Here is a 14,149-nt window from a genome sequence, read left to right on the forward strand (position 1 = left end):
AAATGGCCAGGTATAAAGGCAACACACCACACACATTATTATTTCAGCACCATAGTGCCCGCCCAAAGCATTGCCTTCGTCCGTGTGCTCACCCGGGCAGAGTTGGGGAGAGCAGGAGTTGATGTCTCCTTGGTTCCCAGCTTTCCAAAAAGTCAGGGTCTCTACCCGGGTTGTATAGACAGGTCAGCTGGCCGTTTGACGCCTTCTGGAAATTCCGTGGCGTCTTGCCAAGTCTTATCGGGGTTTCCAGACTTTCCAAGGTGGCTCTGTAGACCATCTATTGGTTCTTAGTGGCTCAACATTTAAGCTGTGCCTAAATATTTCATTTCTTTAACAAAATGGAGTTTCTTGTGTCCATGTCTTGCAAGGTAGTTCTGTGATGCTCTCGTGTGCCCCAGCCTGCCTGTGGGGTTGGGGGAGCCGTGTCTGACATATCTGCGGAGCTCTGGCTGTAGCTAGGGGGTTTGGGGATCAGCAAATTGCAGCACGAGACCCGTATATGACTTTTTCCAGTGTATACCTGGCTCTGAAGTAAAATTGAGGGAAAAAATTTAGGGTATTATTTTTTAATCATTTTATTGGGGCTCATACAACTCTTATACAATCCATACATACATCAATTATGTAAAGCACACTTATACATTCATTGCCCTCATCATTCTCAACATTCGCTTTCTGCTTGGGTTCCTGGAATCAGCTCATTTTCCTTTTTCCCCTCCCCCTCTCTCCCCGCTCCCTAACCTAAGGGTATTATTTTTAAGGGTGTAAATTTAAGTAGAGAATGGCGATTTCATTTGTTTGTAAAAAAAAATATTCATGAATCTCAAATAATGTTTAAGTTGTTGTGAGAGACAGGATTGGCTCTTTCACTGCTAACGCTCGCCGGCCCCTGGCCTGGGGAGATCACTGCTCCAAGGAGGGGCCAGGAGCCAGCGAGACCTCGGAGTAGATGGCCGCCTTGCCCATCGTGGTGTCAGCCCTGTCCATCCCAGCCTGTCCTGCTAAGGAACAGCCCTGTGGGCGCTGCAGGGGACACATTTCATGAGTCCGTCCGTAGATGGGAGGCTGAGTCCTTCCAGTTTCAGTCATTTGCCCAGACATGAGAATGGCCCGTGCCCACATCCCCCAAAGAGAATGGCCCATACCCACATCCCCCACCCCACAGGGTCCACCCTTGAAGCGAGAGGCCCCCATGGAGTGGAAAGACACCAGTTAGGACTGGACTCCACCCCCACTTGCCCCGGTTCCTGAGGCTCCCCCTCCCAGGCTATCTCCACGTGGCTCTCTCTGCTTTCTCTAGATGGTGACCACAGAAGACATGCTCAGCTTTGTCCAAACGTGGATCACAAAAGTGAACCAGAGGATGCAGTACCTCAACTGCAGCCTGGAAGTGGTGACCGTGTCTCAAGTGGTCTTTTCCGTAAGGGATGGGACGGGGCGAGGGAGAAGGGTACTTGGGCTGAGTGGGCCTGCGGGGCTCAAGGGAGCTTCAGGGAGGAGAGGGCCCCTGGGCCCCTCCCTGCTGGACATCAGGCCTGCAGGGAGACCTCGGATGCTTAGGTCCTAGTGTCATGTATGGACCATTGTTGGCATTAGACTCGGCCACCGCTGCCTTTTCTCTGTCAGGACCCTCCACTCACCTGCTTCCCTCACTCTCAGCCCGGACCCCTGTTTCTTCCCATCACACCCAGGTGCAGCCCTTGACCCTCCCGGGCCCCCTACTGTCCCATTTAATCTCTCCATTCCTGTCCCACCTGGCTGCCTGTGCCCTCCCTCCACTCTCCCCAGCCCCTCCCACCCCACCTGCCTCCACAGGCTATTTCTCCAGTTGCAGCCAGGCCTCAAATCAGAAAAGACCCATCTGACCTCTGACTAGGCCATGGCTCTGCCCTCAGAGTCAAGTCCAAACCCATCACCGGACAATTGAACAGGCTGTCTCCTCAAGACTGTGAACCCCAACGAGGGCAGAGCCTGCATTGTCCCCACTCCACACCCCAGCTCACCCCACCCCCTGCCCACAATTCCCAGGAGGTGCCCGTTGTTTCCTGGGGAGGGTCATGGGGTCAGTGGCATGCATACAGGGAATGCTCCTCATAGTCTGGGCTGGCCACCCTCCAGTCCTTGTCTGTCACAGCCTCACTTCAGGGAGGGGCTTCCCACCCTGCCACCAACACATGAATCCATTCCTGCTGCAGACTCCCAAGAGTCTGGGCCCTTCCCTCCGAGGGCTCCCAGCGTACCCCTGTGAGCTGACAAAGTAACACGGGAGCATTGTAACTCACCTCGAGCTGTGGGCCGCTAATGCAACTGATGCTTTCTCATGAGAGGAGTTGGCCACTCTTTCTCTTAGCTCTTCAGTAAAAAAGACATTGTCCTGGCGTACCTGTGGAGTCCACCCCGAAGATCTGCAGCCTCCCGCCTCACTTGAATCTCTCAGAAGGTTCCATGCTTTCCCTGCAAAGCACTGTTGGTCTGGGTGGAGCAGAGAAACAAACCCATAGACACTCATGTGTATAAGAAAGAGCTTGATATACATGAGTAGTTGTATTTTGAGAAAACATCCCAGGCCCATCCAGATCAAGTCCATAAGTCCGATATTATCTCATATATCCGTTACCAATCTAAAAATTCCTCTTCAGACTCACAAAACACATGCACTGATGCCAAATTCTGGAAGATCACAGGCCAGTGGGTGGAAGGTCTTGTGGATCCAGTGGCAGTGGAAGCATCTTAGTGCTGGCAGGGATCTCCATGTGACTCCTTCAGCTCCAGGGCTCTAGGGTAGCTCCATGTGTCTTGTCAGCAATAAAACGAAGCAGAGTGTCTCTGTAGCTGGCCTCCAGTGAGCCATTTATCTCCTTGGTGCCTCCAAATAAGGTCATCAAGCTGGGACCTGATTGACAGGCCAAACTCCACCCCTTCCCAGGTTGACAGGAGATTATGTAACTGCCACGGCACCAACTCCAAATGGACCAAACCTTTGTTTTGCCTAAGTTCATGCTAAGGACTGCTGCTCCCTCAAGACCCAGGACAGTCTTGAGGAGAGCAGGCCCTCAGGAAGCACTTCTGTAGCCACTTAGGCTAACGTGCACACGGGAAGGGACAGCCCTCTAAGGGAGAGGTGGCCGCCACTGCTTTATAGACGGGAAAAAGAGGCTTGAAGGGGAGTGGGGAGGGCTGACGCTTGCCTCCAGCCACAGTCCCTGTGTGTGTTGGGTGTGGAAAGTGGAGCCAGGCCTGCTTGCCTCCCCTGATGGCCAGGACTGGTCCTCACAGATTCTACCTCTCCTCTGGGGCCTGCAGGACAACATCATTACAGTTGACTCAGAGATAGATAGTGACCTCCTGGTGTCATCGGATATCCTTGAAGAGGAGACCAGGACGGACATCGTCTCCCCAGAGTCCTTTGCCCAGCCGATCCGCCTGGGGAAGTCCATGATCGAGGACCCAGTGGTGGAGGTGATCAAGAGGATCCTGCAGTACGTGGCCCTGGGGGTGGGGCGCAGCACAGTGGGGGCCCCACGGTACAGCTTGAGCCTTCAGGGTCCCACCCACTGGGGTTTCTCTCTGAGCCCTACCCTGACAGCCTGGCACCTACCAACAACCACACACATCCTGATGAGCCAAAAGCACTCTCAGCCTTTGTCTTTGGGGCAGGGGCCACCATTCCCTCCCAAAGACAGACTCAAGAAGAGGCTGCCACCGCTGCCCGAGCCCAAGTCATCCTGGCGGTCACCTCAGAAAAACTCACGTTCCTTCCCTTTGCTTTCAGGATTCCCAGCACCAAATACTCCAGCCACTCGCACGAGAAGGCCCAGTCACAGATGGGTAAAGGTTCACAGCCTGGTTAGTCCCTGGGCATTCCCCCGGGGGGGGGGGGGTGATGACGCAGGGACCAGCCTCACCTCCTGTCCTCTGCTCTTGTTCTGGGCACTCATCGTTCAAAGTCTTCAAGAAACCTATGCGTCGGGGGGAGAACCCGAAGAAGGCCATGTCCATTGGCAGTGCCACCTCGATTGGGAGGTAGGGCCCCTGGGCTGGGACCTCCCTTTCTCCACCCCTCACCCTGCCTCCCTGAGGAGGGCAGAGAGGAAGGACCTCATTGCTTGGCCACTCTTGGTCATCAGGATGCAGCTGCACCTGGGTCTGAGTGTGTTCCCACCCCGAGAGGTCTCTCATCTGGGGTGGGGGGTGGGGTGGTGTACTGGTTGCGGGGATCGAGCAGGCTCTGGAAAAAAAAGAACACCATGCTTGGTCCAGGCAGAGGGGCAGTGAAAAAGAGGAGGCCCCCATGTGAGCTTGATTGACACCTCGGCTGCCCCCAGGGGCTCAAGGGTGACAAGGGTTGTGAGGCTGGCAGGGACTGTGCAGTGTTTCATTCTGTCAGACGGACAGATGGCTGCTGTGAGTCACAGCCGAGTCGACAGGCACCTAACCACAACCAACACACCTTGGTGGACCCTGACGACCAGGGATTCGATTCCGACTCATAATAACCCTGCAGGCCAGAGTAGAACTGCCCCCGTGGGTTTCCGAGGCTGGTATACCTTTACCGGTGAGCAGCCCCAGGGGGTAACCCAGCACCGTGCCTGGCATGGTTGAGTGTGTGGTTTTTGTGCACAAAGCCTTGAGAGAACCCCCCGCTTGTTTACAAAATGCCAGGGGTGCCCGATTACAGCAGAGGCCTTCTCCCGGTCGTTTGCAGCCAAGAGTGCAGAGCCTGGGGTTTCCAAGGCGGGGACCTGCCAGAGGAGCTGGCGAGGGAGGCCCGTATCTGAGACACCTCCACCTTCCGTCCAGTGGGTGAGCGCTTTTGCCACCCAGCGGCTCCTGGTTATGCTCAGAATGCAAGAGCCACCTGCCTGAAGTTCACGCTCAACTACACTCCCTGCCGCCCGGGTCGGTGCCCACTTGCAGCGACCCAGCAGGACAGAGTAGAACTGCCCCTGTGGGCTTCCGAGACTGGAACTCTTTACGGGAGGAGAAAGCCTCTGGTGTCTTTGAGGCTCACAGCCCAGTGACCACGACGCCACCAGGGCTCCCGACATTCAACTCGGCACTCCACTTCCCATGGGCTGAGCCTCCGTGTGGCAACAGCCTGCTTTCCAGGCAAAGCTCCTGGGCCTCTCTCTACTGCCTCCCTGCGGCCGCTGCGGGCAGACATCGGCCTAGGGCTCCTTACCAACCAGGAGGAAAGCAGCGGTGTCTGCCAGGACTCAGCCCCAGGAGGGGAGCCGGTGGCCAGTGGGTGGGCCTTCCCAGAAGGACCCGGGGCAGGGTCCCCATGGGCTCATTGGCCGGAGTCTCCAGGGCCTCTCCCCTGTCCCACAGCATCAGCCGGTACTCCAAGCACATGCGAGTGGATAGGAAGTACCAGGTCTTCGGGGAGAAGCCGCCTTTGTCATCTGAGTAAGTGTCTCCTGGCTCTCCTGTTGACTTTCTCCACGGGCACTCAAGTCAGCCTCAACGGAGGGGAACTCAGAAGGGTGTGTGTGTGTGTGCAGAAGCCTAGAGGGAGAGAGAGGGGCAGGGCAGACAGTGAAGTGTCTCTCAGACCCTTGTACTTACCTGGGTTGAATGTCAGCTGCATTCACCACAGGCTCACATTTTTCTCAGCAAAGCTTTGCATAGGTGGTCAGAGGGCAGTACATCTCTTTGAGGTATGTTGGTTTGTTCTCCTCAATCGCCCCTCCCCTCATACACACGCACATATACTTCCTTTTAAACTTTAAATTTCAGTGATTAAGATGATCTGGGTCACCTAGTATGGCTCGCTGGCAAGTAAACGAGCAGAATTTCAAACTCAGACATGAAAAGCACCGAGAAACTATGGAGACCTACAAAGAGTGGTCCCCCACCTCCCGCCCTCACCCCCACCCCACAAAGGGCACTCACAGTCCCCGTGGCACTGTCAGGTGAGCATCGACTGCTCACCACAAGGCTGGTGGTTCAAACCCGCCCGCTGCTCCGTGGGAGAAAGATGAGACTGTCTATTCTTGTAAATGTTGATAGCCTTAGAACTCTATGTGGAGTTGCCGTGAGCCAGAATACACTCCGTGGCCCTGGATTTAGTTTTAAGGAGCCCTGATGCTAGAGCAGGTTATGCATTGGACTGCTAACCTCAAGGTCAGTAGTTCGTACCCACTGGCCACTCCATGATACAAAGATGAGGCTTCAGTCCTAGCCTCAGAACCCCCTAGGGGCAGTTCTCCTGTGTCTGTGGAGTCACTTTGAGTCCACCGACTCAGTGGCAGTAAGGGTTGTTTACAGTCGCAGTACCCCTTGCCTGTCAGCCCTTTCAGCGCTGGGCTTCCCTGTGGGGTCCTGGGTGCCAGGCGCAGGCCAGTGCCGGTTACTGAGAGGGCAACCTGTCTACAAAGTACCAACCACGAGGGTCTCTGAAGCTAAATCAGATCTCCTGCCATTTGTTTTTCTCCCTGGTCTCTCAGAATATTCCTGATTCGCCCAAATGACAGTAAATTCATTGTCACAGAAGATCACGTAACTGGTTGGTGTACAGTTTAGAAATGTGGCCGACAGCGATGAGTCTGTACCTGGGTCAGGCACTGGTACCTGCAGGCTGCCTTCCAGTCGGTTCCTGATAGGGGCTTTCGGGGACTCTGCACCCAAATGGGGCCAGGCAGCCTCATCTTTCTCCCGCAGGGCAGCTGCACGGTCAGCACCCGAGTGGCCCAAACCCAGGCCCTGGAAGCTCTCATTTCTCTCTTTCTTTTGAGCCATTTCACTCCGTGGACCAGAACCTCCACTGGCTCGGTGTCTGAGACAAGGTGTCCAGAGGAAGGATGTTTGAGCCTCTGGGAGGTCCTGGTTGTTGGATTAAAATTTGTGAGACACATTTGTTCTTCTTTCTGTAGCTCCTGAGCTCCTGGCAGGGGCTGGAGCTGGATTGGGGTGTCCGTGTGAGCTTTACAGACTGCGGGGCAATTTCTCAGTGCCCACGTAGCCCCCATTCTGCCCTGGGGATGCTGTGGGGCAGAGGTATACTCTGAGAACATCACAACTAGGAAAGCAGCCAACGGCACTGCCAGGGCTTGAGAAAGAACAGCAGGGCTCCAAGGGCAAGTGTTCACGGGGGAAGGGGTTGTCGGAGCCAAGGTCCTGGGTCAGAAGTGAGTGATGATTGGGAGGAATGATGCTAAGCTGCTGAGGACTGAAGGACCAAAGAGAAGCTCAAATAGAGCAGAGACCCTTGGAAGGGCTCACACGTAGTCTGTTATGTCAGAGACATTAAATTTGACAAATAGAAATGTTAGGTATGGAAGTCTTTGCGCATCAGACAAACTGATTCTCACCAGACAGCTGGGTCACTGCACGGGACCACGGGCCTCATTCGGTTTTGCCTCTGGTGATGTGCCCAGACCCTTGGGTCTCCCTTGCTTGTGTTACAGGAATTTTAAAGGGATCATCCTGTCCCTCCTCTGGGATAGCAATGAGCTGCTGCTGTCGGTCATCGAGGTGAGGACCACTGCCCAGTCCCCTGCCACTGCTAGCCTCGTGTCCCCAGCTGCCCCTCCCTCCTGCAGCAGGAAAATGAAAAGGGATTCCAGCACCTGTCATCCTGTGTCATGTGTCCCTCCAGGCAGGCAGCAGGGCACATTTCTAGGTCACCAACTGTACGTCAGATCCAGGGTGTGCCAAGAACAAGCCCAGCCTGGGGCCCCAAGGAGCCCTGCGCCCAGCTGGGAAGCAGACAGGCATAGTGGGGGCTCAGACACAGGCGGGTGGGCTATGGGAACTGACTTCTGGGAAGATGAGCACAGAGATTGAGGGGTAGTGAGCAGGCTGGTTCATAGCCAGTGAGCGGAGCGGACTCCCCAGGTGAGGGCCCAGCCTTCTCTTGCAGGAATTTTTCCGGAAAGAGAGACGCCCCGTCACCAGGCCTGACTGCATGTTTGAGACCTTGGACCAGTGCTCAGAGAGCACCTCCAAGAAGATGCTGGAGTACCAGAACCAGACGGACGAGTATCACAACTCCTGTCTCATCGGTGGGTTCTGAGGGCAGGCCAGGTACGATGCACCTGAGGTCTAGACTGAGCTAGACGAAGGCTGCAAGTCACAGAGAGCCTTCCCTGTGAAAAGCTGAAATCTTGGAACGGCGAAACAGCTTTGGTTAGATGTAATGGGGGTGTGGGGTCAGAGGTGGAAGATGACGGAAGCCAAACAAAAAACCATATGTCCGCTTTTCTTGAGAAATGTGGTGTTTGGTTCCACTAACAATAAGTTATTCCTACTGTAGGTATGTGTTAGCTACCTACTGGCCTGTGCTAGACTGGGCTAAAGATGACAGATACAAACAGGGAATCAGGACAAGAAAGCAGACATTGAACTGTGCGTGTGCATGTGTGCGTGCATGTGCGTAAACAAACTTTATTGTGAATTAGGTGACGGCTTATAGAGCAGAGAGCATCGGTTTAGCATTCCACAGTCCCTATACACGTTGATTCAGCTCACCCACTGTCATCGCCTCAATGTCCCACGGCCACTCCCACTGCCTCCCTGTGTTCTAGGTTCCCACCCTCCTCCTCTCCCAAGCCTCTGAACTTTGTCCTTGGGCACTGGCTGCCCTTCTGATCTCAAATGATTGATTATTCTAACTAGCTTGGAGGTGAGGACCCTAGTCATGGGGGTTCTGCTGTGCTTTATCCAATCAGGAAGCCTGATCTCTTTTATCATGTTGGGTTCTAGTCCACATTTTCTCCCCCTCTTTGCAGGACCAGCTCCTAGGATTCCTCTTAGTGCAGGCGGTGGTAGGCACCAAGTGCCACCTTCTTCTTCTGGTCGCCCGAGTTGCGGACACTGGTGTTTGCACAGCCCATTAATCCCCCGGACGAATTCTTTCCATATGTCTTCCAGTGTCCACCACGAGTCTTCCCTCAGGACCGGGGGGCCAAGAATTGCAGCTTCACTGGCTGCTCACACGCTCGTAAGACCTTAGTCGGCATTCAGCAAGGATGTAGAGCCATGTGCCCTGTGACTCAGGATAGAGAACTATGTGTTCTGTGACTCAGTTGGTCTTTGTGTCTCCCACGTCCACAGCCCTAAGGCCCCCCCAGGCCCAGGGACTCATTCCATCAAGGTGCTTGTTATGTCTAAGAAGTTTTCCAAACTTTGCCTTCTGTGTGCTCCCTGTACAGGAGTATTTGCAGCCAAGGCAACTAAGTACACACATACACGTATCCTCTGCCAAGCCTGTGTGTGTCTGTGGGCATATCCCTATCGCCCTCCCTCCCGCGCCGGCTCAGCCTGCGTGTCTCTGAGAGCACCTCACAGATTACCACTCCTGCAGGACTGTGCCACGAGCAGTGTTTGCCTCAATTGCCTGTAACTCTGGCAGTGTCTGCCCCCTGCTCCTGAAGTTTCTCCCAATCGCCTCCTGACTGTTTATTGATTGCCTTTCCCTTTACTCAAATTTGCAATGTCTGCCCTCTAGCTAGGGACTTCCTCTCTTCCCCTCTAAAGCATCAAAAGATACTTCCTATGAACAGCTGCGTGCCCGTTCTGTTGGTTACAGCGGTGATGGTTTCATTGAAAGAGCTGTGCAGGGCACCCAGTCTCACCGCCGTTTGTTCTCCTGTATTTCTCTGCCAACTGTGTCCCTGGCCAGCCATGTTTTAGAGGGCGGCTCTGGCTCAGGATCGACTCAGTAGCACTGAGTGTGTGAGTGAGTAAGTGTGTGAGTGAGTGTGTGAGTGAGTGAGTGTGTGAGTGAGTGTGTGTGAGTGTGTGAGTGAGTGAGTGTGTGTGTGAGTGAGTGTGTTAGTGAGTGAGTGAGTGTGTTAGTGAGTGAGTGTGTGAGTGAGTGAGTGTGTGATTGAGTGAGGGAGTGAGTGAGTGTGTGAGTGAGTGTGTGTGAGTGTGTGTGAGGGAGTGTTAGTGAGTGAGTGTGTGAGTGTGTGAGTGAGTGTGAGTGTGTGAGTGTGTTAGTGAGTGAGTATGTTAGTGAGTGTGTGGGTGTGAGTGAGTGTGAGTGAGTGTGAGTGTGTGAGTGAGGGAGTGTGTTAGTGAGTGAGTGAGTGTGTGAGTGAGTGAGTGTGTGAGTGAGTGAGTGTGTGTGTGAGTGTGAGTGAGTGTGTGAGTGTGTGAGTGAGTGTGTGAGTGAGTGAGTGTGTGAGTGAATGAGTGAGTGTGTGAGTGAGTGTGTGAGTAAGTGAGAGGTCCTCACGGGAGCTCTCTGAGTGGCACAGTTCACTCTCTGTGCTGCTGGCAAAGGCACCATGGAGTGCGCCCAGAGGAACCTGGGAAGAAAGGCCTGGTGACCAACTTCCCCAAATTCAGCCAACGAGAGAGTGCAGAGTGGCTCGACTCTTCCACGCCGTCACTGGGGGGTGGTAGAGACCCACCTTCACTCGGGCCACCAAGGATTCACATGGATAAAATCCCAAGAACGAGGGCCCACATGCAAAGCAAACACAAACACAAGGACTGAGAGGCCTCATGAGCAGAACCAGACCCGCAAGGACGTCAGGTCTGGAGAGCGTCAGACCCAAAGGGCTGCACACTGCCCTTCACACACTGACGTTCAGAGGGGTTGAAAATATGAGCAGGGGGAGCAAGCGATTATGAATGTGACCAAGTGGATCTGGAAAACGAGCCAACTGGAACCTGTGTCATGTTAAAAAAGAACAATGAGTAGTGGACATTTGAAAAGATAAAAGGGTGTTCTACACAGCTGAAGGCAGAGCTGGTGGACTGGACACTAGGTCTGGAGACAATACCCAGAACACAGTGCAGAGGGAGGCAAACAGGCGAAGGGAGAGGGATGTGGCTGAAAGAGGAGCGGCCTGTAGTCAGGGGCCTTGGGAGCGCAGCGGTGAAAGTGCTCCCTGCCAAACGAAAGACGGGTGGTTCAGACCACCCGGTGGGGAGAAGAGGTGGCATCGGCTTCCGTAAAGATTTCAAGGCTTGGGAAGCGAGGGGGTCCATTCTACTCTACCCTCCCATGTCACCGTGAGTTGGAATCCACTTGATGGATTTTAATCATTTCAATTATTCCGTTGACACTACATAGAAATTCTACTTGGTGTTTGTTGGGTTTTTTAATGGTTGTTTGCAGAAGGAGGGAGAGAGAGGAGACCACATTTAAAGAGACACCATTGAAAACAAGCTGTACAGAGAAATATTTTAAAAAATGAAGGTCGGGCTGTTATTTAAAGAGACGGGGGAGGACAAGAACTTTGCGGTCTGGTGTCTTTTAGAAGAACTGGGGAGCCCCGCAGAGTATGGAAGGGGGAAAGCCCGTCAAACGTGGTCAGTGCAGCGTTTCCTGTCCTGCCTCGGTCGTGGGGACCCTCTGTCGGGTTAGCTATTGCCACGCTGGGGTGGTGGTGGTGGGGCTAGGTGCCCTCGAGCCCGCCCGACTCATAGTGACCCTGCCCATGTAGCACAGTACAGAACACTGCCCAGTCCTGGGCCTTCCTCACAATTGTTAGGTTTGTGGCCATTGTTGCAGTCACCGTGCCAGTCCATCTTTAAAAAAAAATACATAATTAAGGGGTTTATAAGAGCAGGTGCCAGGTCAAAATGAATATGCACCATACTCAGGATACAGTTGTGCAGTCAGGATAATTTCTCTCCTGCTTCACCTACAGGCAGCCCTCTCTCCGGCCCTCGGCCTCTTGGCCTGGCCACTGTCCTGCCCGGGCAGGGTGAGGAAGCTCCAAAGCTGTCATGAGGTGCCAGTCCACCCTGCCGAGGGTCTCCCACCAGGCCGTAGACTCGGGATTATCCTTTAGGAAATGGGGGGCCTTTGTTGGAGAGATGAGCTTTGCCGCTTAGTACCCTGCCTTCTTCCCTGTGCCCCGACCCCCGCTTCCTCCAGAACTGCGGGGTCAACTCAAGAGATTTGAGGAGCTGCTGCCCCAGGTGTGTTGGCTGGTGACAGAGACTTTCCGGGAGCACTTTTGGAAAAAGTTTTCCACCTCCATCGATGAAACTTACGGGCAGTTCCAGGAGCAGCTGAAAAGGTTGGAGAAAGCCAAGGTGAGGACCCTCGTGACCAGGCAGGTCCCATCTGGGACCACGGGTCTCGGGGGCGCAGAAAGGCAAGCAGAGACGGCGATGGTATGGGATTGCTGGCTGTGGACTGAGGGGGTCGGGGCACTGGGAAATGGGAGCTGAAGCTACATCTGCACGTGCGGCTTCAGCAAATGCCTGGATTGAGTGGACGCACCTGCTGGGTTTGGTAGGGCCATGGTCACTAAGATGAGCACTAGTTTTCCATACAAGTCCTTGGAGCCCCTGGGACATGGGAACTACTGAGCTTACTGGCACGAAACCCTGGTCGTGCTGGACCAGACGCCTCCCTTCCCTTCTCCCTGACCCTCACCGTTGGCTTCAGCCATGCCCCTCCCCTGGGCTGCTACTCTGCCCACCCCAGACTCCTCCCACCAACCAGGTTAGAGGTCACGTCATTCGGTTGTGGCCATAATTGGCAGAGGACATAGGTAGGCCTGTGAGTTTCTTTTGAGGCTCCTGACCGGGAGCCCTGGTTGAAACACCTGCTGATTTCTTGGTGGTTTGATTGAAGGAAGAAAACATGCAGAAGCTCCATCCAACCCTCGGACACCCGGCAAAACTCCGAGAGATCGAGTCTCTATGCCAACTGGAAGAGGAAAGGCAGGAGGAGGAGAACAGCCTGATCAGGAGCAACAGAGAGAAGCTGCAGGTCAGTGTATGTGGGGCACGCTGCCCTCCAGGGACACCGCCATGCCCATCAGCAGCCCCCCGAGGCGCGGGAGCAGGCCCTCTGCTGGGAAGCCCAGAGGGCCGCTTCTGCTGGGCAGCAGGGTCACTATGGCCCATCTTTACTGGCTTTCCTTGATTTCTAAATGTACCCACTGCCCAAGGGGGAATATTCTGGGTTGGTTTGTTTTGTAAGCACAGTTTTTTAAGAGCAGTTTTACGTTCCCCACCAGAGACTGTTTTCACCCCAGGGTGTGTTACTTCCTTGCCTGCGACATAGTTGCGTGGTCCTCTTGACCACTTCTGAGGCCTTCCTCTTGACCCCAAGTCACCTTTGGGGAGTCGCCTCCTGGCCGAGGTCCAGGCGCCAGATTCACGGGAACCCAGCAGACCCAATAGCTTCCATCTCATCTCCTCAGCGGGTTCCAGGAAAAGCTCCCTCCCCCAGGGAACAAGCCAGCCCCTTCCTCGGTCTCCCTCGAGGGCAGCCCCTCCCTACAGCTCTGTGCCCACCACATTCCCTGCAGGAATTAGCTAACAAGTGCGGCCGCCTCTTCATCTCCAGCTTGGCCAACTTCACGGAGAAGTTCCTGCTGCAGTTGGATGAAGTGGTCACCATCGATGATGTCCAGATACCCAGTAGGGGGCTCAGCCATCCTCCATGTGCCGGGGGTGCTCTGCCTCCCCCTGAAACTCCAAGTGGGAGGGGGTGGCAGGGGAGACAACTGTCATTGCCCTAAAATTACAGTCAGGTGGCAGTCCACTTGGCATAGCCCGAGGTCACCGGTTGGGCTTCCCCCCAAAAGGTCAGTAGTTTGAAACCACCAACAGCTCCTTGGGAGAAAGCAGAAGCTTTCTACTCCCATAAAGAGTTACAGCCTCGGAAACCCACAGGGGTCCTATTAGGTCACTGGGACCCAGTCAGCGTGTTGTTGAGAGGTCCCCCTTGGTTGGAGGCTGTCTGAGGGCAGTCACAAGCTACAGCCTGTCTCTTGCCTACCCAGAGATGGAGCCTCTCAAACAGAAAACGTCCATCCTCCTCCGCCGGAAGCTCGCCGGCCTCCCCCCGGAGATAGAGCGGGAGAAGCCCCTGATTGAACGGGGCAGCAGGTGAGCACAGAGGGGCCTGGGGGGCAAATGCTACACGTGGCTGTGATTTGCTTCAGGGCAATGCCAGGTAGGGACTGGGGCTCTGCAGTCGGAGCTGATGACCTGGGGAAGGTGTTGCAGTCTGAGCCTGTTTCCTCACCTGTGAAGTGGGGGTAGAGGCTGGCTGGCAAGGTGTTGTGAAGAGCAAGTTCAGTGTGGTTGCACTTGGAGTGCCAGAGCTTAGCAGCTACTGGTTCACCAGATAAAGAACCAGCCCAGGGACTCAGGAAAAGGAGGAACAGGCTCAGGTCAGTCGTGGCAGAGCGAACCCCTCTTGCTATTGGCCATGTGGTGGACG

The 14,149-nt window shown here is 54.6% G+C and overlaps 1 protein-coding gene across 1 annotated transcript in view; it reads left to right on the top strand.

The window, feature by feature from the left end:
* Window positions 1-14,149, top strand: part of CCDC180 (coiled-coil domain containing 180) — a 50,581-nt gene that overhangs the window by 34,612 nt on the left and 1,820 nt on the right. The window contains exons 25-35 of the mRNA XM_075559507.1: window positions 1,301-1,420; window positions 3,304-3,479; window positions 3,773-3,828; window positions 3,948-4,023; window positions 5,332-5,409; window positions 7,410-7,476; window positions 7,865-8,006; window positions 11,840-12,000; window positions 12,548-12,685; window positions 13,230-13,341; window positions 13,707-13,812. Coding sequence (XP_075415622.1) covers window positions 1,301-1,420; window positions 3,304-3,479; window positions 3,773-3,828; window positions 3,948-4,023; window positions 5,332-5,409; window positions 7,410-7,476; window positions 7,865-8,006; window positions 11,840-12,000; window positions 12,548-12,685; window positions 13,230-13,341; window positions 13,707-13,812 — 1,232 coding nt within the window. The remainder of the gene's footprint in view (window positions 1-1,300; window positions 1,421-3,303; window positions 3,480-3,772; window positions 3,829-3,947; window positions 4,024-5,331; window positions 5,410-7,409; window positions 7,477-7,864; window positions 8,007-11,839; window positions 12,001-12,547; window positions 12,686-13,229; window positions 13,342-13,706; window positions 13,813-14,149) is intronic.

This window comes from Tenrec ecaudatus, chromosome 10 (genome assembly GCF_050624435.1).
Source record: "Tenrec ecaudatus isolate mTenEca1 chromosome 10, mTenEca1.hap1, whole genome shotgun sequence".
Classification (NCBI taxonomy): Eukaryota; Metazoa; Chordata; class Mammalia; order Afrosoricida; family Tenrecidae; genus Tenrec; species Tenrec ecaudatus.